We start from the raw sequence: 26,153 nt of genomic DNA, 5'->3' as shown, positions 1-26,153 counted from the left end.
CACATACACTGATCACCACATTGTTATAACTTTGGTTTCAACCACCAAATATGATTTAAGAAACTCACAAGTATAGTTCATGATATTTGCTCCCAGTTGTACCCATTCTCATATTCTTCTTTCCATTCTGAAATTCCATGCCATCTTATGTTATCATTTTTTTTCTGTTTAGAGAACTTTCTTTAGTCATGCTTTCAGGGTATGTTGGCTAGAAGCAAATTCTCTTAGCTTTCCTTTGTCTGAGAATGTTATTTCCTCTTCATTTCCAAAGGATATGTTTGCTGGAAACAGAATTAATGGTTGACATTACTTTTCTTTCAGTACTTGAAAAATCTGCCACTTTCTCCTGGCCTCCATGGTTTCAAGTGAGGAACGATTATCATTTGAGTTGGTGTTTTCCTAAAAGTAATGCATCATTTCACTCTGCTTCAAAGATTTCTTTCTTTGCATTCAGTTTTTAGGAGTTTAAATGTGTCTTGGCTTCGGTTCCTTTGGGTTTGTGCTGTTTGGGGTTGTGATACTGTGATTTTATATATAAAATAATTTACATATAGAAATGTATAAATAATTTATAATTTATAATAAGAAATACGTATTTGGTCTTCATCCCTGTTTCTGATATAATGCTCCTAAAACTCTTGGAATTTCCTAAATGATTAAGAGCAATACAGTGTTTTTTGATATTCACGACAAATCCCTTTCAATCACACCTGAGTCTATGCTAATGAGATAACTTTTAGAAAGCATTTAAGTATGGGGGCTGGTTGTCAGAGGAATCAACCACGGGATCAAAGGGCTGGAACTTTCAGCCCCACTCCCCAACCTCAGAGAAGGGGAGAGAGAAGCTAGAGACTGAGTTCATTCACCAATGGCCAATGATTTAATCAATCATGACTATGTATGAAGCCTCCATAAAAACCCAAAAGGATAGGGTTAGAGAGTTTCCAGGTTGGTGTACTTGTGGAGGTCCTGGGAAGGTGGCACGTCCAGAGAGAGCCTGGAAGCTCCATGCCACATTTCCACATACCTTGCCCCATGTATTTCTTTCATCTAGATGTGCCTGAGTTCTATTCTTTTACAAGAAACCAGTAATTTAGTAAATAAGCTGTTTTCCTGAGTTCTGTGAACTACACTTTTCAAATTAATCAAACCTGAGGAGGGGGGACTAGGAATACTCAATTTATAGCCTGTTCGCCAGAGCACAAGTAACGACCTGGATTTGTGACTGGCATCTGAAGTTGGAGGGGACAGTCTTGTGGGACTGAGACCTTAACCTATGGGATCTGACACTACCTCTAGGTTGATAGCGTCAGAACTGAGTTCCACTGTAGGACACCCAGCTGATGTTCAGAACTGCTTAAGGTGTTGAAAACCCACACATCTGGTATCAGAAGTGAAGTAGTTCTTTTTTTTTTTTTCCTAAAGATTTTATTTATTTATTTGAGAGAGAGAGAATGAGAGACAGAGAGCATGAGAGGGAGGAGGGTCAGAGGGAGAAGCAGACTCCCTGCCAAGCAGGGAGCCTGATGCGGGACTCGATCCCGGGACTCCAGGATCATGACCTGAGCCAAAGGCAGTCGCTCAACCAACTGAGCCACCCAGGTGCCCCCCCCCCCCTTTTTTAAAGATTTTATTTATTTATTTGAGAGAGAGAGAGAGAGCACATGAGAGGGGGGAGGGTCAGAGGGAGAAGCAGATTCCCCGCTGAGCGGGGAACCCGATGCGGGACTCAATCCCGGGACTCCAGGATCATGACCTGAGCCGAAGGCAGTCGCTTAACCAACTGAGCCACCCAGGCGCCCAGAAGTGAAGTAGTTCTTTACAGGAGTCTGCTCAGCTTACTGAAGGGCTGATCCTGGGCCAAATTTAGGAAGTTATCAGCCATTACTTCTTTGAATACATTTCCAGTCCCATTTGCTCTCTCTTCTCTTTCTGGAACTCCAATGATACAACTGTTGGCTCTTTTGTTATTATTGCATAAATCCTTCTTACTCAAACTAGGTAAATTCTATTGATCTGTCTTCAAGTTCACTAATTCTAATTCTATCCTACAATCTCTAATCTACTATTGAGCTCTGGATAGTTTTTGTTTTATTTTGTTTTTGGTGATAGTATTTTTTTTTATTTAATTTTATTTTATTGTGTTATGTTAGCCACCATACATCATTAGTTTTTGATGTAGTGATCCATGATTCATTGTTTTCGTATAATTTCTTACTTTGATATTTTCCATGTGGTTTTTTCTTTAATTTCTTTGTTGAGATTTTCTATTTCTTTCATTTGTTTCAAGAGAATTCATTTTTATTTATTTTCACAAAAGTTGCTTTAAAATCCTTATCAGGTAATTACAACATCTGATTCATTTTGGTATTGATATCAGGTATATTTTTTCTCCTTCAAATTGTGGTTTTCCTGGTTCTTGGTATGACGAGTACATTTCAGTTGTACTGTAGACATTTTGGGTACTCTATTAGGAGACTCTGGATCCTATATAGTTTTTTGTGGGTTTTTGTTTTTGTTTTGTAAGCAGTATCCTACTGAGGTGTAGCTCAAGGGCCAGATGAATGTGCATGTTCAGCTTCCTACTGAATCCCACTGCTACCAACCCAGCAAAAATGATACAGACTCACAATGCCTCCCTTCAGGCCTCCCTTCAGCCTTGCTGACATCTTCCTGGTGAAAAGGGGACACCAATTCCACCCTGTCTCACTGATTCCAAGTGTGGGTGTAAACTAAGCTCCAGGCTAAGCCCCACTGCCACCAGGAAAGGGAAAAGCTAAAATCTGGTATGTCTTGTCATTACAGTTTGGGGGTAGAAGCTCAACTCCCTGTTGACACTAGGAGTGGGGAGTAGGTGAGTGCCAACGACCCCTGGCTCCCAACCCCCTTGGTTTATGGTGGCAGGAGGTACAGGTTCAGTTCCCACTGGTTTCCAGTGACACCATCAGGGCTGTGGTAACTGGCCCTGACCCGTCACATCTCTTTGCTGCCAGGGAGGAATGAAGGCTCCTCTTATCTCTGGGACTTGCTGGCACTACTCTCATGGGACAACTGGAACACTGCCTACTTTTGCTGGATGGGGGACAGAAGCTCAGCTCCACTCTCAGCTCTGCCAATACTACCCCAGCAGGGGAATCAGAACCAATCTGCTTCCACTGGATGAGGAACAGAGTCTGCTCCTCACTTGGCCCCACAGACACTATCCCCAAAGGGAAACTGGCACGTGCCTCCTTCCACTGAGAGGGGGGAAGAAGAACCACTCCTTACTTGGTTCCACTGACAATACCCTAGCAAGGGAATGAGAGCACCACCAGTACTTTCTGCTGGGCAGGGGATGGAAGACTAGCCCTGCTCAGATCTCACACCTCCCAAAGTGGAGTCAGAGTATCACCTGCACGTGGCAGACAAGATGGAAAATCTCTTGGCGATTTTTTTCCTGTGCCTTTTGGTCATTCCAGGGTGGTGCCTTACAGCACCCTGTCTGGGCTATATGGGTGGCAATGAGGAAAACCAGGGGAATCACTGGCATGTTCCTCAAGTCCTGAGACCCCTGCGCAGTCCACCTTCTCTTTTCCACCTTTCTGAATCTTCCTTATGCTTGTTTGTTGTGTTATGTCCACGTTTTTAGTAAGAAGGAGGGCCCAGGAAGAATGGACCCACTCTATCTTTGTCCGAAATAGAAGTTGTGCCTCATTTTATTAGAGCGATTTTAACATTTTATTCTTTAAGATGTTTTCCTACCCAATTTTCACATTACACAGCGACCTCTTTGAAGGCACTGGACTGTGTTTTGTCAATATTCACTTTCCCAGAAATACCAAAAAGAAACAGGAATGAATCCCAGCACTTGCTTAGAAACACGTTATAGTCAACCAATATTCTGCAAACTCCTAACTCTGCAAACATATTCTGCAAACCCCTAAACAAAACTTTAACTTTTTCCTTTTTCTCCCTCCTTTTATCCTATACGCATGTATTTACACATATAATTTATTAAATACCAAGTACTGAGTTAGATTTGAGAAACAGAAAGACAAGACCTAACCCTTGTTCTTGAGGGCTTTGCCATCTATCAGGATAGAGTCATGCACAGGGAGGTTAGAGGACAGTATGGCAAGTGCTATGAAATAGGTGTGAACAAACAGGGAAGGGAAAGGAGAGTGGGGCATGACTAATTCTTCCAAAGTGAGATGGCAAAGGCAGTTAAGATGGACCTTGGAAAATAGATGAAGGGCAGGGCATGGGCAAGGCGCAGAGCTATGAGAGACTAAAATGGTCTGGGGAAAGATGAAGGGCTGAATCAGGACAGGATACCACGTAGAAGCTAAGAAACTTATTTCCCTCTTTTTCTATTGTCAATAAAGTTGGTAATTTCATTTTTCACTTGCACTGATATGAGTATCAAGCTACCCAGCATTTCCTAGTCTTATGATTGATTTGCCCAGGGGCACCTGGGTGGCTCAGTTAGGTAAGCAACTGCCTTTGGCTCTCAGGTCATGATCCCAGGGTCCTGGGATTGAGCCCCTCATCAGGCTCCCTGCTCAGCTGGGAGTCTGCTTCTCCCTCTCCCGCTGCCTCTCCCCCTGCGTGTTCTCTCTCTCTCTCTGACAAATAAATAAATAAATAAATAAATAAATAAATAAATAAATAAATAAAACCTTAAAAAAAAAAAAGAATGATTTGCCCATACCATTATTTACTTCTCATGGATCTCATTTTCAAATCCTGTCTTCCTTGCCCACTCTCCGTTATCTTCAATGGGAGGTTGTTTCTTTCCCAAAACTTTCTGCTGGAAGTTGTCTTTTTATTTCCAGCCCAGGCATTAAAAAGTTAAGGGATGTGAGAGATCAGCAGGACTGACTAAGAGTATAGACCTCTGAAAAGCCACTACTCCATATAAGCATTAGGACCCATTAATGTTTGTTATTGTCTATGAGTTTCCTGTAATTTCATAAACAGTGAATTGGGATTTACATGAAGGGAATAATATTGCCAGTCGTTTCAAATGACAACGACAGCTTCCTTTTTTAATGCAGAACAATTTAACCTTGCTCCATTCCAGGTAAGGAAAGAAGGGATTCCCGTGGCAATGAAGAGGTGAGATTCAAAGCACAATCCTTGGATTTTCTGTGTGGCCCACAGGGAGGCACGGTCAATATATCTGTCAGATGAATGTGGCAGACAGTCACCAATGGAATACCATCTCTTTCAAATGCAAGGATGAGATAACTCTGAATAACTCTAAGAGAACATCTCAAACAGAGTCACCCTCCATCAGAACTAGTACGTTTTGAAATATTTAGTTGAACAATTTCAACGTGTAGTCTAAGGAGCACTAGGTCCATGAGATGATCCAAGAGAAAAAGTTCTAAGAAATATTAACCCACTGTTTTCTAAAAATATTTGGCCATAGAACCCTTTTATTCCATGACACTCTGTTAAAATCTGAAAGGATGCATGACCTACCAACACCTTTTGGAAAATCCTAACCTGATCAAATAATCCATTTTACAAAGGATGAAAGTGCTCTCTCTCTCTCTCTCTCTCTCCGTCTCCCCAAATTTGATTTGCCCAAGGTCACCCCACTAGTTCCCAGGAAAGCTAGGACTAACTCCTAGTACTCCTTCTATGCTACCACACTCCCTTACCAGAGGAACCTTTTCTAAATGGCAATTTAATCATACTGGACTTCCTGATAAACAGCAAGATCATTAGTCATTTAATGTTAGTTATGTTTGAAAGCTTGCCCACGAAAGGGCTGACCTGAAAGAGGTTAGTATTATATGTCTCTCCTTTCAAGCAGCTATTTCAAGGTTAGTTTTACCTGGAGTAAAAGTAAATTTCTGTCTGTTTGGAACAGCTCCATCTTGAAGATATTTCAATATTTCTTGCCACAGCACCCTTTCTGTGCTCGGTATTTTTAGCTCACTGTTTTCTATTTTGGCAGCCGAGAAGCTGCAGTTTGTAATTTTACCTCCAGCTTCATATTTCTTCTTAAAAGTGAATACAATGTCCTGTTTATAATAATAAAATCACTAGTTGGCAGAACGACATTAAATGGAAAAAAAAAAAAAGAGAAAGCAATTGGAAAATTTAGAGCAAGCAATTTTAAGTGCCAAGTTTCACATTTGTAATGGTCCAGTGGAGGTCACTGGGCATCCTTTTTATTGAGGGGATAGTGAAGAAATAGATATCCACAAGTTCTCCTGTGAAAAACTATAGACACCACCTCCACTTCAAGGAAGCTCATATTTTACTAAAAAGTGATGTGATCCAAACTTCCACAATATTACTAACTATAGGAAAAATATAAAAATCGGTTTAGTGTGGTATTTTCCCCCTCCAATATTTAGGTTTTCATTTTCCACTTTAATTGAGCTTTTAAGCTTTGGTTTCCTATTCCAGTTTAGCAACAAAGGAAACAAAATAATAAGAATGAAATTAGAAATAATTGGAGCCAGTCTCAGAAACAACCTTGGGGTTTTTTGGGCTTCTGGTGCAACCCCCTTTAAGCAGTTTCCTTGGATACATTCTCTTCCTGATCTCCAAAGGCTTGAAGTATTGGTGTTGCTTGCTCTTTGCTTTTCTTTAACCTCAGATGCCCTGCTAAAGAGAGCTGCAGGTCTAGGCCATGCAAACAGGGATTCTCCAGAGACTGGAGGTGAAGGTCCAGAAAAATGGTGCTCGCGATCAGAAGGGCCAGATCACCCCTAGGAGCTCACACCAGCCTTCCTTCTTGAAAATTGCTAACCAACCATTTTTCTTTTCAAAATAAACACTATTTCTCTCAACTTCAGTTTGCAAAATATTACCCCAATTCCACTGGACTAAAAAACTGGAATTTTACTGACATAATTGGATTATGAGGTTTAAAGATTGATGGAACTTTTCTGTTCCAAATATAATTGTTCAAATACCAAACCTAAATGGGTATGTAGAAGTCCTTACGTAGCTAGAGCCAGAGTAACGCTGCAGGCTCCATGGCAGGGTGGCCGAGCAGAAGGGATCAAGAAGCTATCAAAACCATAGGAGTTGTGAGCCCTGGTATAGAAAGATCTGGGAGTCTTAGGGGAATGTGTCATCTTTTCTGCAGCCACAGCCTATCACTAAATGAAGACTGCTTTAGTCACTCCAGTTCCCTCTATGCTTGCTCATTTTTCAGATCTCGGTTCAAGCACCAATGCCCTTGGCAGTTGGTTCACACTGATATTATAGCACTTGCCATACTTTACTGTAATTTGCCAGAGTGTAAATCTGTCTCCCTGAGAAAGAGTAAAGTCCTATAGAACAAGAACTGAGCCTTTCTTGTCTCTGTATTTCCAGTAACTAACTTAGAACTTGGCATATATTACATATACACATATAAAAATAATATATATAAGTAGACATATATAGGAAAGACAGGAAAAGGAAAAAGACATAGCTTTCACTTAGGGGTTTACAGAATGTGTATTAATTTACTCATAGCACATGTTTTTTATTTTTTATTTTTATTTTATTTTTTTAAAGATTATTTATTTATTTATTTATTTGACAGAGAGAGACACAGCGAGAGAGGGAACACAAGAAGGGGGAGTGGGAGAGGGAGAAGCAGGCTTTCCACCAAGCAGGGAGCCCGATGTGGGGCTCGATCCCAGGACCCTGAGATCATGACCTGAGCTGAAGGCAGACGCTTAACGACTGAGCCACCCAGGCGCCCCTATAGCACATGTTTTTTAGTGGGTGCTGGGACTCATTCCGAATTCTTGTGACATTCCTCAGAAAATTAGTATTGATAAAAACCTCTGTGAAGGCACTGCACCTCTGAGCAGAAGAAATCATAGTGCTGCAAAGGCTTGTACCAAGTAACTCTCCCCTCCGGCACAATCCCATCCAATTACTGAATCCCCACTGTCCCTGGATGGTATTCAATTAATATCTGTTGGCTGAAAAACTGAATGAATCTATTGTAAGACCAAAGAGAAGGAAAAGGCAATCAGATCAAAAGACTTCAGCATGCCACAGACTTATCTTTATGATTATCTTTTATTGTGAAAATTAAGAAGCTGATTACATACATAAATACATGAAGAATTAATCCTGGTGCCCTCCTAAGGTATGTGGGTCAGGAGATAAGTGAAGTGTCCAAATGAAAGAGTCGGTATTCCAGAACACATTGGCATTCTCAGTACTTCCTGTGCTTTCAGCCAACTGTGATCTATGGGTATCTGCTCATGCCCCGTACATGGATTCATGGAAATTACCTAGTTTCAGCTACACTAATCCTTACAAAATAGGCAAGTGGCTAAAAAAGATTATTACAAAGATCCACAGACTGAAGATAATACTAAACTGATCGTACTAATTCTACTAATACCAGGAAAATGGCAAAGTTGACATTTCTTCTGCCCCTAATATAAATTCATCACCAGCCACATGACATGTATGACTTCAAAACAATGACTGTCAATCAAATGCTACCTAGCAGATCCTTAGAAAAAAATAAAAACACATAATCTGTTCCTTCAAGGTAAAGGTGACATTTTAACAGTAAGAAAAAAAAGTCACTGACTTTTGAACACAATAAAACAAGAAACTCAAGCTTTGAAGATAAAACTTTTAAAAAGGACATTTGAAATGTTATAAATTTGGAGACCTAAAATGACCTAAGTATAAAATTGCACCACTGCAAAACTAATCATATCTATACACTTAAAAATTCTGGGAGTACTTTCTAACTCGTGTTTAAAGATGCCAACTGAAGACTAACCAAAGACTACGAACCCATTTTTTAAAAATCTAAAAATGTAGCACCTTTCGATTAGTTCACAAGAACTGACTGACATCATGAAAGATGAAAATTTATTAGCTGGATTGTATTTTCGAATATAAGCAGTGAATAGGACTAAAAAAATGAGTATTATTATTTAGTAAGTTCAATTCACTTCTTCTGAGGTATCTTTTTCGGTTATGATAACCATTAAATCTAAAACTAAGTATCAAAATACACAGAACTTATAATCAGACCTTTGTGTTTCTATATCACAGGTTGTGAAAGCAAAAATTAAAAAAAAAAAAGAAGAATTTCAATCACACTGCTCTCACCAAAAGTAAAATTATGAATAAGAACAGTTTTCTATACCTTTCTAAAGGAAAATATCTTCAATATTTATTTTATTCTCATTTTCCACTTTTATGTATATTTATAACGTCCATAATAAATCAGCAAAGTAGTAAATATGTTTGTGATTGTAAAATAAAGATATATGTTATTGGGAATGCATGTTCAAAAAAGTTTAGAGATGACTACTTTAGGTATCAGGACGCAGTTGAAAGATTTTAAGCTAAAGGAGGAAAAGCAATCAGATTTGAATTTTAGAGACATAATCCTAGAGATAATAGGCAAGGAGAAAGTGTTGGGAGGTTAAGGTGACTTAAAAGAAATCTCTGATACTATGCTCATAGCAGTCCACTGCAGCTCACCCTATAAGCTCCCTGTATCTGTGGATCCCTGCACAAGGACACACAGGCATATTTTAACAGAGGTCTTCTGCAGAGCAAGGCCTCCTGTTCTGTGGCCTAACTCAGAGGCAACTGGGGCCAAAGAAAAAGGCAACATGGATCCACCAGAGGGGAACTGAGAACACGCTGGGCTGGCTGACTGTTGAAGTGCCTTATTATTTATCTGTAGGCTAGGGATCAGGCTAGAAAAAATTGAGCACCTCTCTTTTCTGATAGTCCCATTTATAATTTTTAAAAGACATAAAAGTTATTTTAAAAAATAATTTGAAGGGGCGCCTGGGTGGCTCAGTTGGTTAAGCAACTGCCTTTGGCTCAGGTCATGATCCTGGAGTCCCGGGATCGAGTCCCGCATCGGGCTCCCTGCTCGGCAGGGGGCCTGCTTCTCCCTCTGACCCTCCCCCCTCTCATGTGTTCTCTCTCTCTCATTCTCTCTGTCTCAAATAAATAAATAAAATCTTTAAAAAAAAATAATTTGAAAAATAGAGCAATTTATAAAATGAAGTAAACTACTGCCTCCCTATCTCCTACTACCCTACCAAGCCCACACATGATAATCACCGTCGACAGTGTGATGTATTTCCTTCCAGACCTTTTTCTATGCATATATATTTTTATATGTACATATATATGTATGCATGGGTATATACATTTGGATAGTATTTTTATATTCTTTGGCTTTATTAAAAATAGGCTCATATTCACACTGCTTTGAAATTTGTTTCTTTTACTTGGCAACATATGATAGCCATCACTTTAGGACAGTCCACGTGGATCTAGTTCCTGGTTGGCAGCTGCAGGGAATACAACCTATGACATAGGTTATTTAACCTTCCCTTTGCTGGGGTGCCTGGGCTGAGTGTCGGATGTTTGGTGGAGGCTCAGGTCATGATCTCAGGGTCATGGGACTGAGTCCCGCATTGGGCTCTGCACGTGGCAGGGAGTCTGCTTGAGACTCTCCCTTTTCCCCTTCTACACCTGTGCGCTCTCCCCCACCAAATAAATAAATCTTAAAAAAAATAAATAAATAACCATTCCAGGGACGCCTGGGTGGCTCAATTGGCTAAACGCCTGCCTTCGGCTCAGGTCGTGATCCCAGGGTTCTGGGATCGAGTCCCGCATCGGGCTCCTTGCTCAGGGAGGAGCCTGCTTCTCTTTCAGCCTGCCGCTCCCCCTGCTTGTGCTCTCTCTCTCTGACAAATAAATAAATAAAATCTTTTAAAAAATGTAGAATGAAATCTAGGTTTGTGTTATTAAAAAAAAATAACCATTCCTTTGTTGAGGGACATTAGCAGTGTCACTTTTACAACAGAGAAGCAATGAACATTCTTGTACATCTATCCTTGTACGTTTTGGGTAGGATGGATTCCTGGAAGTCAAGTTTTGGGGTGAAAGGGTAGGTACATTTCAAATGTTGATAGTTACTGCGGAATAGCTACACTGACTTAAACTTCAAACAATGAAGTTCAGCCATTCATTCTTACTAGATTTTTTTTTTTTTTTAATAGATTCCTAGGTTTAGGGAAAGACCTTAGAAAATGAGCCCTTCAATTTGTATACGAGAAAATGACAGTTCAGAGAGAGTAAGGTTTGGGTCCAAGATCCCAAACCCCTGATGAGATCACTGAGCAGTAGGAGTTCCATGAGTGGTGGTTACTGCTGAAAGCCAGGACGGTAACTTGAATTAAGTGACTTCAAATATAAACATGTGTTCCATCAGAGCTACTAACAAGTAGGAAAGGGGACTGTCATCTCCTTTTCCTTGCCTACCCTTGGCAAGAAAAGGAAAAAAGACAGTAAATTCCTAAAAGATACAATAGCAAGAGGGAGCAGAGAAGGAGGATTTTATTTTTTTTTAAGATTTTATTTATTTATTTGAGAGAGAGAATGAGAGAGAGAGAGCATGAGAGGGAGGAGGGTCAGAGGGAGAAGCAGACTCCCTGCCAAGCAGGGAGCCCGATGCGGGACTTGATCCCGGGACTCCAGGATCATGACCTGAGCCGAAGGCAGTCGCTTAACCAACTGAGCCACCCAGGCGCCCGAGAAGGAGGATTCTCAAACTTAGGTGGAGTAACGGGCAATGAGAGCGAAGGTATCGTAAGTTCAGCTGCATGAAGTGAGCGAGTGTGGTGGAAAAGACTCTGACATGGGATGACCTTAGCGGAAAACCTTCCACAGCCTCAGTGGGTTGTATGAAAACTTTCTTGGTTCTAAATATCTCCATGTGGCATCCAAAATGAATGCCAGTACTGAAACCAAATTCTGAAGAGAAATATCAGAAAAGAACTAACATCCCACAATGAAGAAACATCTTCAAAGAAGATGTTGTTATAAAAATACCACAAAAGTACTTTCCAACAAATTCCAGACCTAAAAGTAAAGCTTTAAAATGAAGCTCCAAGCACAGAAGCTTTGAATCCTTTGCTCTGTGCCTGAAGAGGCCCATTTAAAGGAAGGTACTTCTGACCAGATAACACTGTCGTTATTCGATCAGACCTACAGGGCATAACAATGAGAAAAAAAGATGGCAACTGTATCCTTTGAAATTAGAATGGTCTAGAACAGACATGAGCATGCTTTTTCTATAAAGGGCCAGAGAGCCCTTTGCAGGCCATATGGTCTCTGTTGCAATTATTCAACCCTAATGTTGTAGTGCAAAAAGATACCCATAAACAAAATATAACCAAATAAGCATGGTTGTGTTCCAATACAACTTAATGGATACTGAAATTTGAATTTCATATAAGTTTCATGAAAGATTATTTTTGTTTTGATTTTTTTCCATCAGTTAAAAATACAAAAACCATGCTTAGCTCATAGGCTATACATAAATAGGCAGTGGGCTAGATTAGCTTGTGGGCCATAATTTGCCAACCTCTAGTACAGAGCACTTAATTCTCAACTGAACTGAATTTGAATGTTGGTAGAAAGATGGAAATATCTGAGCCCCGTCCCTAAGAAAGTAAAGTTAGAAGATAGAAAGGTAGAAACATGTTGTTCTTAAAGAGTTTCAGATATTTACCTTAAATCTCTTCTCTTGCTGAATTCCTCTGGTGGGATTGTCCAGGGCAGACCTTGAGGGAGACAGTCTAGAACTTCCGAAGAGAAATCAGAGAAATCCACACCATACTCTGTTAGTATTCCTTCTGTTTCAGGCTCAATTTCACCAGCCTGCCCAAGACTCTTAGCCAGCTGCCTGTGAACAGGACAGAGAGGAACAAGCATGTTAGTGAATAAATGGATCATAGGCATCCGTTTCCTCTCTAAAAGTGAGGGTAATAGGAAAATCTTCAAAACCTCCTGCCATTTCCCCAGCAAGAACACCATCACCAATGAATGGGGGGCCAAGTAGAAGAAACAAGGATACTCTTGCCCTGTTAAATCCCTAACTACAGTATAATTTTAACTTTCTTCAGGAATTCTGATGTGGGCAGTTGGGCCAGATGGCCTTTCTTGGGCTTCTTGCAATTGTTTTTCATGAAAAGTCAAACTGATATTGTTAAAAGCTTTTGTCAATTCCTTCTCTTGCAAACACCTTTAGAGACAATTCTGATTAGCCCAGTTTGCTGTTAAATCGTTAGTTTCACAGCACCTATACCTTGAGTCATGCTCACTGGATTAGATCTGATACTTACATTTTTTCACAATTCTAATTACCTTAATATTTTATCTGAACACACTACTAATATATTTTCACTGTAAGAAGTTAGAAAATAGGGGCGCCTGGGTGGCTCAGTTGTTAAGCGTCTGCCTTCGGCTCAGGTCATGATCCCAGGGTCCTGGAATTGAGCCCCGCATCGGGCTCCCTGCTCAGCGGGAAGCCTGCTTCTCCCTTCCCCACTCCCCCTGCCTGTGTTCCCTCTCTCGTTGTGTCTCTGTCAAATAAATAGAATCTTAAAAAAAAAAAAAAAAAAAAGAAGTTAGAAAATACAGAAATGCATCAAGAAGAAAATTAAAATTATCTGCTATCTGGTCACTCAGTAAACTACCATTCACTTTTTGGGGTGTTGGTCCATTAAAAGTAAGATTGCATTTAATGGAATAGTTCTGATGCTATGAGTAGGGTTCCACCTTTTGGAAGGCAAATATTACTCTTCATCTGTATATTTATAGATCTATAAATATACCAAAATTGATAGCGCTCAATTCTCATTTAGTACTGGCATGCCACATTCAGGCCGTAAGTCTAAGTTATGTGTTGAATACAGAGTCAATAGGAAATATGATACTCTTCCTGCAAGGGGTTTAGCTCTGGCATTAGGGCTTTCTCTGTTACCATTCAGTTTCTTTGAAGAAGATTGTCTCCTACGTAAGGGTAGATGCCTGGCGGCCAGAGTTCTTAGGTACACAATGGTAGAGGGATACTGGGGATGTGGTTGCCTCATATGCAGAATTTTAACAAATTCCCATCTTCAGCCTTGCTATTGGACCAAGGCAGTGATGGCAACAGGGCTGGCCCCAGCTCTCACATGCCAGCCAAGAGAAACCAGCCAATAGCTGACACATACACCGGCCTACCTGCATAAGTTCCATAGCCTGTGGGTTGCCTGTGGGCTCCACACATACAACATGGGCTCAGACCAGTGTCATTTCCCCAGAAAGCATATCAAAAGCCAAAAGCAGCAAAAATATGAGGGGAAAAAATACAGAAAGCTATCAGGAAGATCTATAAATATTTGGAAATTTAACAACCAGTGGGCTAAATGAGAAAAAGAGAATCAGAAAGTATTTCGAACTGAATAAAACACAATATATCAATATTTATGAGAAGCAGCTAAAGCATTGCTTTGAGGGAAATTCTGCTTTAAATAAATGTAATGCTCATATTAGAAAAGAAGAAATGTCTCAAATTCGTGATCTAAAGCTTCTATCTTAAAAAATTGAAAAAAGAAAAGCAAATTAGATCCCGGGTAAGCAGAAGGAAGAAAAAAATAAGTAAGAATCAAGGGACGTGTATCATATGATCTCACTGATATGAGGAATTTTTAATCTCAGGAAACAAACAGGGTTGCTGGAGTGCTGGGGGGTGGGAGGGATGGGGTGGCTGGGTGATAGACATTGGGGAGGGTATGTGCTATGGTGAGCGCTGTGAATTGTGTAAGACTGATGAATCACAGACCTGTACCTCTGAAACAAATAATACATTATATGTTAAAAAAAAAGAAGAAGAAGAAAATAGTAGGAAGAGAAAAACGAAGGGGGGGAAATCGGAGGGGGAGACAAACCATGAGAGGCTATGGACTCTGAGAAACAAACTGAGGGTTTGAGAGAGGAGACGGGTGGAAGGATGGGTTAGCCTGGTGATGGGTATTAAAGAGGGCACGTATTGAATGGAGCACTGGGTGTTATATGCAAACAATGAATCATGGAACACTACATCAAAAAAATTAAAAAATAGGAAAAAAAAAGAATCAAGGGACAGAAAATGAACAATAAAGAAAACCAATAAAATCAAAAGCTGATTCTTTGAAAAGAGAATAAAATAGAGAAGTTTCTAGTGAGGCTAATCAAGAAAAATAAGGAAAGACCCAAATTACCAATATCAGGAATGAGAGAGGAAACATCATTATAGATCCTACAAGCATTAAAAGGATAATAAGGGAATTATAAATGACTTTAATTCAACATCTTGGATGAAATGGATAAATTCCCTGAAAGACACAAACTGCCTAAGATTATTCAAGCCAAACCCAATACCTAAATATTCCTGTATCTATTTAAAACACTGAATTCATAGTTTAAAAACCTTCCCACAAAGAAAACTCCAGGCCCAGGCAGTTTCACTGGTAAATGCTACCAAGTATTTAAGAAAAGAATTAATACCAATTATATACAAACTCTTTCAGAATATAGAAGATGGAACACTTTCCAACTAATCTTATGAAGCCAGCGTTACCTTGATACCAAAATCAGACAAAGGATTCATGAGATCAATATTCCTCATGAACACATTCTTAAAATTCTTATGAAATATTAACACATAGAATTCACCCTTGAACAATATGGGGTTGAACTGTGTGGGTCCACTTATATGCAGATTTTTAAAAATACAGTACAGTAATATAAATGTATTTCCCTTCCTTATGATTTTCTTAATAACATTTTCTTTTCTCTAGCTTACTTTGTTGTAGGAATAGAGTATATAATACACATAACATACAAAAGGTCAACTGTATATAAAAAGGATAATACATCATGACCAAGTAAAGATTTAAAGATCTGTCCAACATTCAAAAACCAATCAATATAATTCATTGTATTAGCGAACGATGAGAAAAACATTCAATCATTTTGACAGATGCAGAAAACCATTGGACAAATTCAACATCCATTCATGATCAAAACTCTCAACAAATGAGTAATGAACAGGGAACCCTCAGCTTGATTAGTGGCACCCAGGAAAACCCTACAGCTAATACCAAAACTTAATGGTGAAACACCAAGTGCTTTTCTCCAGACCAGGAAGAAGACAAGGGTGTTAACTCTCACCAATGCTATTAAACATGGGATTGGTGAACGCCATAAAGCAACTAAAAAACTAACTAAGAGTTAGTTTCTTTTTTTTTTTTTATAGGAGAGATTTATTTGAAGAAATATTATAACATCTAAAAACTACATAAAGTCTTAATTTCCACTCATACAGTGGTAGATTTGATATAACATATAATAAAAAAACTTTTAAAATCCAGAATGCACAGTCATTAGTTGATAAGCAAACCTCACAGAGCAGCTTCATGTCAGCCAAGGCCACAAACACCGCAAATGACACATTTGAACTGACAGATTGACATGTTAAAAATACAACATTAGTGCATGTTGGGGATCCCTGGTGCCAGAAACAAGGGCGACGGGAGGGCAAAACGAGTCTTTAGTAGTTTCCTCCTCTTTGATTTTAACTGAGGCACTCTCTCAAGCTTTGGCTAACATACAGCGCTTGATCTCCAAGCCAACGGCTTTGGCCAGGGCGGTGGCACAGCATTCCCCACCTGTCGGTGCTTATCTAGGATGTTGCCAAACATCCTAGGGTAGGGGTCCGGGAAGCCCTGGGAGCGGGCACACTCCCGCACACTCACAACGGGTGCTGCTCAGGGAGCAGGACGCGGCCCTGCTTGCCCATGGGCTCAGGGCTGGTGACAGTGGTGGTGAGGAAGCCATCCCACTCCAGCCATCCGTAGAGGCCGGCCCAGTGGTTGTGCCAGTTTCCAGTGTGGGGCAAGCACCAGGGGACGAGCATGTTGAAGTGTCTAGCTGCAGAGTCACAGGCTTTGCCCGCTTCCACCCAGGAGCAGACCCCGCGGAGGGCCCCACTGGGCATATGAAAACAGAAGACTTCTACATTGCATGTCAGTGGGCCAAAGGACTACAACTTCCATTACAGAAGTGACTAGCCTCCTACATAATGCCAGGCGTTTATAGAACACTCCTCTCCCTCTATGAAAACCAGTCGCCAGCACGCTATACAGGACTTAGACTCGCCTCAACTCATGACTTGGACCATGGAGAGAATGCTACACGAAGAGGCGCTCAGGATTCATTCGTGGCAGCTAGAGTGGCTTCTAGTGGTGGCAGTGGTGGCAACAGGGTCCGGTGGCAATGCTGATCTGTAAGAGCAGTGTACAAGCCCTTGGCATTGTGGCCAAACTAATCCTGATAAAAGATGAGGGCTGGATTTCTTGTCCTTGCTTCTCCAGATCTGCCTTGGTTCTCGCCTACAACTTTTAAACATTCAAGACTCTTACTGTTTCTGTGAGCCCTTCAATATCCTTCTGATATACTCCTTTTCCAACCAGGGTTAGTTTCTTTTATTTGCAATCAAGAAGCTATACACAGGGGGCTCCTGGCCGGCTCAGCTGGTAGGGGATGCAACTCTTGATTTCAGGGTTGTGAGTTTAAGCCCCATGTTGGGTGCAGAGCTTACTTTAAAAAAAAAAAAAAAAAAAAAAAAAAAAGTCTAGACAGTTTAAAGACTCAAGTCTCATTAATTTTCAAAATGATCATTAATTTTTGAAATGACTACATTATTACCTGTGTTCACTAGGATGAAGTTTCCACTGAGGATTTAAGGAACCTGTTGTTACTGCCTCTGAAGTCTAAAGGACATTTTGGAAATAAATGGGACCTGAGTTACTTCCAACCCATCTATTATCCTCATAGCTTCCTGAGGTTCTGTTTCCTACATTCATCTCCTAATACTTATGTCTTTAACTGTCTGGGTTCTTGGTTGCAAGCACAAGAAACTAACTGGTTGGAAAAGGAATTTATTGAAAAGATATCAAAGAGCTCACAGAAAGTGAGAGGCCTGGAGAACCCGAAAAAGGGATGGAAAAAAAAGAATTACATGCTCAGCCTCTAAATTCCTGATTCCAGGCTAAACTGAAAACTGAGGGACTTCCTATATGCATCAAACATGTATTTTGACTCTCTTGCAGCTGCCAGGATAAGCTCGGTGGGGAATAAAATTTAAAGGGCAATAAATCATCACATCATTGAATTCAGGGTCTCACTAAATCTCTTATGTGAAAAGTTGGGGTACTAATCATGAAAAATAAGACTCAGGGAACCAGACTCTCTCTCTCTCTCTACACACACACACACACACACACACACACACACTATTATTTAGGAGGATGCAGAAAGGTCTGAGGACCCTGGATGCCTAGTTCCAACTGACCTTTCACTGTCATGAATCATAAGTGGACTATATAGGGTTATATCCATTCTAAGGGGTGGTCTCTGAAAAGACAGTAGAGCAGAAACTTCCTCCCTGCAAGCAGAACTTCAAGCAATATATCCATGGTCTACTTTGGCTGAAGAAACATGGCCTGATGGGCAGTTGCTACAAGTTTAGCCAGATGGATAGGGACTGAAAGAAGAAAGATTGGAGTACTGATGACAAGAACATCTGGGGAAGAGACATGTGCATGAAATGGGCCTACTGAAGTGAGCCCAGCGTATGACTATTTGTGTTCCATGAGAATGCTCAGCAAAAGACTTCCACTGTGGAGGTAGGATGATCTGTCGGGAGAATGTCAACCAACCTCCCTCCCCAACCACTGCAACGCTTGCTCACTGGGAATAAGAACAAAGTACAAGGTAGCAGGAAATTAGCTCCATGGCATGAACTACCTCTCACTAATAATGACCTATGTACCCCACCTGCAGGATGCCAGTTTGCCATGAGTAGCAACCAGCTTTGAGCCTCTGATTCAGAACCGTAGCAGGAGGACCCACTAATTACCTGATACCAGATTGAGTTTGCTGAGCTCTTCTACGATGCAGAGGGCAGTTATTTCTCTCCATTAAAAGAAACATTAATTCTGGGTTTGGGTTTGTTACCTTCATTTGCTCCACCCTCCTTGCTTATAGAAACACAGTCCATAGATTTACCAAATTATCTTTTAAGCTATTATGTTATATTACTCAACACTGTAATTGAGGATTTCATCTTATAGAAGTAGCAAAGCCCACTGAATTCACTGATTAGAATGGTGTAACAGTGTACTAATGAACTAAATTGGGAGGCAACACCTTATGAGGTTGAAGGGCTATCCTCTAGGATACAAAGTTGCTCGTAGTATCCTAAAGCCAAGCACATGGTCTGGGAACCAAGAATGCAAGGGAGGAGTTGGGCCTTTCAATATCATATTTAAGACCCACTCACAATAATACCCACCTCTACAACTGAGCGATTTTAATCTCTCTGGAGATATAAGTCATGATTCTTCTGAATTGGAAGCTAAGACTCCAAGAATCCCAACTGATATAAATCAAGGCACAAAGTATACTACCCATTTCCTGAAAAAAACATATTTGCAATTCAAGCCAGCTGAGGGATGACTCAGAAGTAAAAGATTCAAGAATGGTAAGTAATAATATAGAGAGATTAATCGTAGATTATGTTGAGACATGAAATTGCCAATATATGTGACCATTTTTTTACCTGTAAAACACAATTTCATATGATTGTACCCTACAGTATTTAAAAATCACATAAAATACTTAATTATATATATAAATCAGACAGCATACATAGTTTCTGGGAGAAGTATAAACAATGATGTAGATCATATAGAGGTTTTAGAGAATGAAGCCAGCATGAAAAGAAACATATTCTTCTATGTGGTGATAGCATCATACCAGTCTTTGTGAGGTAGACTTAAAACAGTGGCTACCCTACTCTTACCTGGTGACATTAGAGTGGCCAAAAATGATTCTCTTATGCCTGAAGTAGAAAAGGGCCTAAACATTTGAACAAAAGGCATTTTATAATATCCAACTTTTAAGATAGAATACTAAAATCCGGGAAGACCTCATTATTTAAACATGGGAAGGCGACATCCCAGGCATTTTATTAAATAAGAAAATACTGTATGTTAAAAGGAAGAAGGAAAAGAAATTACAGAAGGATAAAACATACTTTGTAAGTATGTGGCCACAGAAATTACTATCTTGACCAAAGATATTCATAAGAATATATCACCGCTATAAGGGAAGAACTCAAAGTAAAGATGCAGGTGCATAATAAAAAAATTAATTTCACAAAAGGAAATAAAAACTAGTGCTTCAGACCTAGGAAATAAGTAGAAAAAAATAAATCCACTACAAAAATGAAGGTCATACAGGAGGTAACTAATGAAAAACTGACTCTAAAAAAATAAGGTTCATCAAGATATAGCTTGACAGAAGTTGAGAAAAATTAAATTGAAAGGTACAAAGAATTTTTAAGAGATTATAGAGAAAACAGACAGATATGAAAGGCAGATGAAAGAGATCCAACATTAGCATAACTGGTATTCCTGAAGGAAGGAACTAGATACGTGGAATAGAAAACATTTGGAAGATATAAGACAACTTTCCTGAAATAAAAGAAATTTTACACATAGAAAGGGCATATATGCCATGTCTCAGGAAATCTAATACAGAAAAACATCACTGAAACAATAGTCTAGGGACATTACTGGATTTTGAAGACGAAGATTTCTAAGTGCAAGAACTCAAGGAATATAGTTTTCATAAACCTTTTTCTGAAAAACTACTAGATGAAGAACTATGGCCTACCAGAGATGGAGAAATTTCTCCAAAAAAGACGACTAGTGCTGAGTACTGAATCCACCTCTGTGGGGGAGGGAAGGTGAAAAGGAAGGATGACAAAAGTAAGCAGTTGAAGATGGATCTAATATTAATTGTCTGAACAAGTCATACCAGCATTGGACCTTTACTGAAATTTAATGAAAAAATTTCTTTTATTTTATTGGTGCTTTTTGTTCTGGCAAAAATTTTCACTAGGCTATATTCTGAATCCAAAGAATCTTGATTTGTTTACTAAAATTACAATATGGCTCATAAAGACAAAATTATATTTTGGTTATGACTTCCAATGTCATCAATGACTCCAAGTTTCTATTAGTAGTAATTAACATTTATTTTACTAAGTTCCAGAGAACATTTCTCAAGTACCTTATTGAAATAAATTTATTATAGATTTTCATTGGAGATATAATTGAGAGCAGCATAGCCTGGGCAGCCTGCAGGAGACAAAAATCTAACAGGTCAGCATGCTGAAAGAGCTCATGCATTTTGGGCGTTAGATGTCCCAGAAAGACTCTTATGCTATTTACTCGTAAATTCTGCCATTACCTTAAAAACCAGAATACCCTGGGATCTAAACAAAAGCACAACCTACTAGGGGACAGACTCATACACTGTCTGTTTGTCTTACACAAGGGTTTGCTTTCATTTTTTAATTCTGGTGTAAGTTTTACTTAAAATGAATACTGAAAGTAACTTTCTCTTTCATACATTATAGTTCTAATATTATAGCTTTCTAAGTTTCTGTCTTCTCGCCATTGTCTTAAAAGATGGTAACAGCTGCTTTTGGACAACTAAGATTCAATGTTGCATCAAAATGTCTGGCTGATTCTCTTAAAAACCACACTTCAGCCTACTCTGCATTAAAATATGTCCTTCAAAAATAACTTTGAAGCTCACAGCCAAGACATCCTAAAGAGATGAAACAACTAAATGTATAGGTATCCTGGAACAGAAAAAGGACATTCAATTTTTAAAAATAAAGGATTTCTGAATAAAAGTATGGACCTCAGTTAATAATGTTTAAAATTCATTAAACATTAAAGTTAATAACATTAAAGTTCATTAATTGTAACAAATGTACCATACTAATATGTTAATGATAGGGGAAACTAGGTCCAGGGGTATATAAGAAATCTCTGTACATCTTAATAATTTTCCTATAAATCTAACACTGTTCTAAAAATAAAGTTTATTTTTAAAAAACTGAATCAAAGAAGTAAAAGAAGTAAGCTAGATTTCAATAGCAGGTAAATGATAAACTAAATCATGGCATTTTTGTTCAATTGTTTATTATGCACTTTAGAAAAATAATTTTGAAAATGTAGCAACATAAAAATGACATAAAACAAAAAAATGAAATGTTCAAAGGTATAATTTAACTATGTAAAAACATTTATGAAAAGATTGAAGGGGAACAGCTAAAAAATGGTGTTAATTATTACGAGTGATTTTTTCTCATTTTCTAAACTTCCTTTAATATTGTAATATTTTTTAATTAAAAAATATAGAAACATTTACTATAATCTAATAAAAACCTGTGATGCCCTGTACTGGTTGCCCACCCTACATTTATTCCCCCTCTTCATCCTTTCTAACAGAAACCTAATCTTTTTCATATGGGGGACTCATTTCATTTTCAACTCCAGAGGCAGATCTTCATTATTCTAATAAAATCAGGGAATGGTTCCCCTGGAGACTGTGATCAGTATCATGGCTGGTAGACAGGCTTTTCCCCTTCCTTGCTTGATGTGATCAAGAAGGCATGTAGTCTGACCATACTGGCAGCCGTCTTCACTACCATAGAGAATCTACTACTAGATCACTGAAGACAGCAAAGGGCCAACGTCCTCAAGTCACTGAGCCCTGTAGCCTGCACAACCTCTGGATTCCCACTTATGTAAAATAATATGTTCCCTTACTATTTAAATCATTTTGGGCCAGGGTTTTCCATCACTTGTTGCTAAAAGCATCCTAACTAATATAAAATACTTTAAAATATCTTCCATGAGAAGCAAACTTCTCTTTCCTGTCCTTCACTCTGCAATAAAAAATGTAACACTCTTATTACCAAAACTAAAATCTCAGGACTGCTCACATCATGTATCTTGCAGGTATTCACTACATATTGACAAGGTACTATTGGTTCTAGAGCATAAAAATATTGTAAGTAGGTCCTTCCCTAAGCAATATATTTCTACCTTAAAGGTACTCCCTTTATGGCTTCCATATTCAAGTAGACCCACAAAACATATACCACATTCATTTCACCTTCATGGACTATAGTAGCAAGGCCAGGAAGCCACCCTGTCCTCCAGAGTAGATCTCTCTCCTCAGTGCTATCACTTTCTGGCCCATGCCACTTTCTAGCTGTGTCATAGTGCGTTAGGTACATCTCTTCTTCTCTACCAACAGATGAAGAGGATCATCCTAAAGAGAATAAACATTATTTTGTATCTTACACTGACACTTGTTCATCTTAGGTACCCAAAACATAATGGTTTAGTGAATAAATGAATAAATGAATTGATGCTTTTGAGCCTGGAAAAAGGACATACAATTCCTCCTTGAAACTCCAAAGGAAAACTAAAAAAAATTGGAAGATAGTAAAAACAAACAAATAAAACCCAAAGACATGTATTTAGGTATCTAGAGTCTTTTCAAAACTAGCTGCTGCATTAGCAAAATTATTAGTATTAGCATTTCAAAAATATCAGGGGGAAAAAAAGGCCTCCTACTATTGCTTTCATTCAAAATTGAACTTTCATCACTTATTAGTGTGGAAAATATCTTCTCTTCAATTATGAGTTGCCAGTTTAGGAAGATAAGAAAAAGAAATAAAAGTTATAGGGATTAGAATGGAAGAAACAAACTTGTCATTACTTACCAATGATATGACTACCCACATGGAAAATCTAAAGGAAACTATGTCCAAAGTATTAAAATTAATAAGGGGATTTAGCAAGATGGCTGGATACAGGATTAATATACAAAAGTTAATTGTAATTCTATACACAGGTACCAAAAAGTTAGAAAATGCAACTTAAAATGCCTATTCTTTAGAAGTTAACATTAATAACATGAAAAAACAAGTCATAAACTGCAAAGAAGATATTTTCCCTACCAGTAACTGCTAAAACGATTACTTCCTAGAACACTGTTTTAACTCCAAAAAATCAAGTAACAGCCCAATAAAAAATGAATGCTAAAATGAGGGGGTGAAAGTTTAAGTAGAAACAGAATAATTAGATAACCTCAAAAAAACCTTCCCCCAAATCTAATAATTACAAGGGGAAAACAGTTAAGTTAGGAATTCTGGCAGGTACTTCCTTAGCCAAGTGGTCAAAGTTAACATCACCAGTAATACACAGTGACATCATGTACTCCCTGATATGACGCACATTGCCTCTGTGTTCTCCTTCCCAATGATGCCTAATCTCAGTCTAATCATGAGAAAATGTTAGACAAACCCAAGCTGAGAAACATTCTACAAAATCACTGACCAGTACTCCTCGAAAGTGTCAAGGTCATGAAAGACAAGGCTGACAAATTGTCACAAACTGGAACAGCTGCAGCAACGTGACAGCTAACTGCAGTGTAGGACTCTGGACCAGTTTCTCAAATAGAAAAAGGATGTTAGTGGAAAAACTTGTAAGATTTGAATAAGTTCTATACTTTTATTTAATAGTATCATACCAAGATTAATTTCTTGGTTTTCATAAATATTCTATGGTAATGTAAGATGTTAACATAAGGAGAAGCTGGCTAAAGGTATATAGGAACTCTCTGTATCGTTTTGCAATTTCTGAAAATTTATCTAAACAAAAACTTAACTGTGAAAAAAATGTAAAAGATACGAAGACATTTTCCAGAAAACATAATGACCATAAATATATGAAAAGATGCAATCTCGTTAGTAATTGGGAAAATATAAATTAACATCACAAGATACCATTTTACACCCACTTGAATGGCAAAAATGGAAGAGTCTAACTATATCCAGTGTTGATAAGAATGTGAAGCAACAGACACTCTTACATACTACTGGGAGAACTAAAAACAGGCACGGCCACTTTGCAAAATGGTTTGGCTATAAAGTTGTAAAGTTTAACATGCACATATGTGTGATGCATTAATTTTACTCTTAAGTAGAGTCTAGAGAAACTTTAGTTAGTAAGCAATGGAATGATCATAGGAGCATTAATTCTAATAGCAAAACTTTAGTTCAACCCAAATATCCACTGATAGATAAATAAATTGTGGTGTATTTCAAGAGATGGAAATGTTATGCATTAAAATGAATGAAATATATTTATTAATGTTAAATGAAAAAAGCAAGTCACAGAAGAATATGTGTAGCATGGTATTTTTTGTAAGGTTGAGAAACAAGCAAAACCAATACTTCTAGGGATAATAAATATGGGTAAAGTATAAAGAAAAGCACATTTTGATTAGCATGTTTGAGAAAGTGGTTACTTCTTGGGGAAAAAACTAGCGGTTAGGACAGAGAGGAACACAGGGTGCTTCAACAATTCTGTGGTGTGTTTCTTAATCTGGGTGGTGAGTTCATGGGTTGGTTTTAATATCAGTACTCAAAAATTACGTAAGTGTTACATATATACTTTCATCTGTGAAACACACTTTGCAATGAATGTTAACAAATATTTAAAAACCAATATTTTAGACAAATATACACCAAACCCTTAATAGTGATTATTTCTGGGGGTGAAATTTTAGAAGTTGTTTACTTTCAGGGGTACATGTTTTAAATAATTTTAATGGTAAATACATAATATGTACGTATTTCAAAAAATTAAAAATTTTTCCAAATTTTGATAATAGTTTTGAGATAGAGAGCTTTCTTCATTAGAGTAATTTATAATGATTACCTCCTCAATATTTCTCACTCACCAGAATTCCTCCACAAATACGGTTCCCATGCACAATCAATGACATTACAACTGGGTCCTACTGCAGAATCAATGGGGACAATGCCGAAACAACATTCCTAACTTCCTGTAGTTAATAGGTAGGGTGTGTTTGTGTGTGTGTGTGTAAATATTTTATATAAATAAGCATTAGGTCCGGGTCACTTATTGAGGGGAAGGGACCAGCTACAGATACAAGAAATCAAGCAAAAGAGTCCCTCAAATTGGCCTCTTTGCCTCAGAGAAAATAGGAACACGTAACAGTCAAAATTAGTGTTTGAAACCATCCATCCTCCTGTCTCCACCACATATTGTTATAAAGTTTTAGCCTTAAAACTAGGCCATCCACAGGAGGACATACATTCTTGTAGTGATTATCACTCAAACAAATGCTCTCACGCATACTGGTTCATGCTGGAAACTGCATGCAAACAGGTACAATGGTATCAGATCCTTGAGAACCTGCAAGTGGAGGACAATCCATCATCAACTGCACCTGGAGCCCAGAAGTTGTGTTAACAACACACAGTAAAGAAGAAGTGTGGCAAATACAACATGCCTTTGGCTGTATGTGTTATATATTATTTTCTATAATGAGGAGGAGAGAACACATTATTTTCCCTTTTTCTGCCTCATTAT

The 26,153-nt window shown here is 38.6% G+C and overlaps 1 protein-coding gene across 6 annotated transcripts in view; it reads right to left on the bottom strand.

The window, feature by feature from the left end:
• Positions 1-26,153, bottom strand: part of DIS3L2 (DIS3 like 3'-5' exoribonuclease 2) — a 353,809-nt gene that overhangs the window by 160,453 nt on the left and 167,203 nt on the right. For all 6 annotated transcript variants that reach the window (XR_010410345.1, XM_064587245.1, XM_064587247.1 and 3 more), the window contains one exon: positions 12,521-12,694. Coding sequence is in view for 5 of the 6 variants with exons in the window: in XM_064587245.1 (XP_064443315.1) it covers positions 12,521-12,694 (174 nt within the window). In the remaining variant the exon portion in view is untranslated. The remainder of the gene's footprint in view (positions 1-12,520; positions 12,695-26,153) is intronic.

Source organism: Mirounga angustirostris, unplaced genomic scaffold, assembly GCF_029215605.1.
Source record: "Mirounga angustirostris isolate CCGP_5_RB_7025 unplaced genomic scaffold, mMirAng1.0.hap1 SCAF_3, whole genome shotgun sequence".
Lineage (NCBI taxonomy): Eukaryota > Metazoa > Chordata > Mammalia > Carnivora > Phocidae > Mirounga > Mirounga angustirostris.
This window is presented reverse-complemented; position numbering and strand designations above follow the sequence as displayed.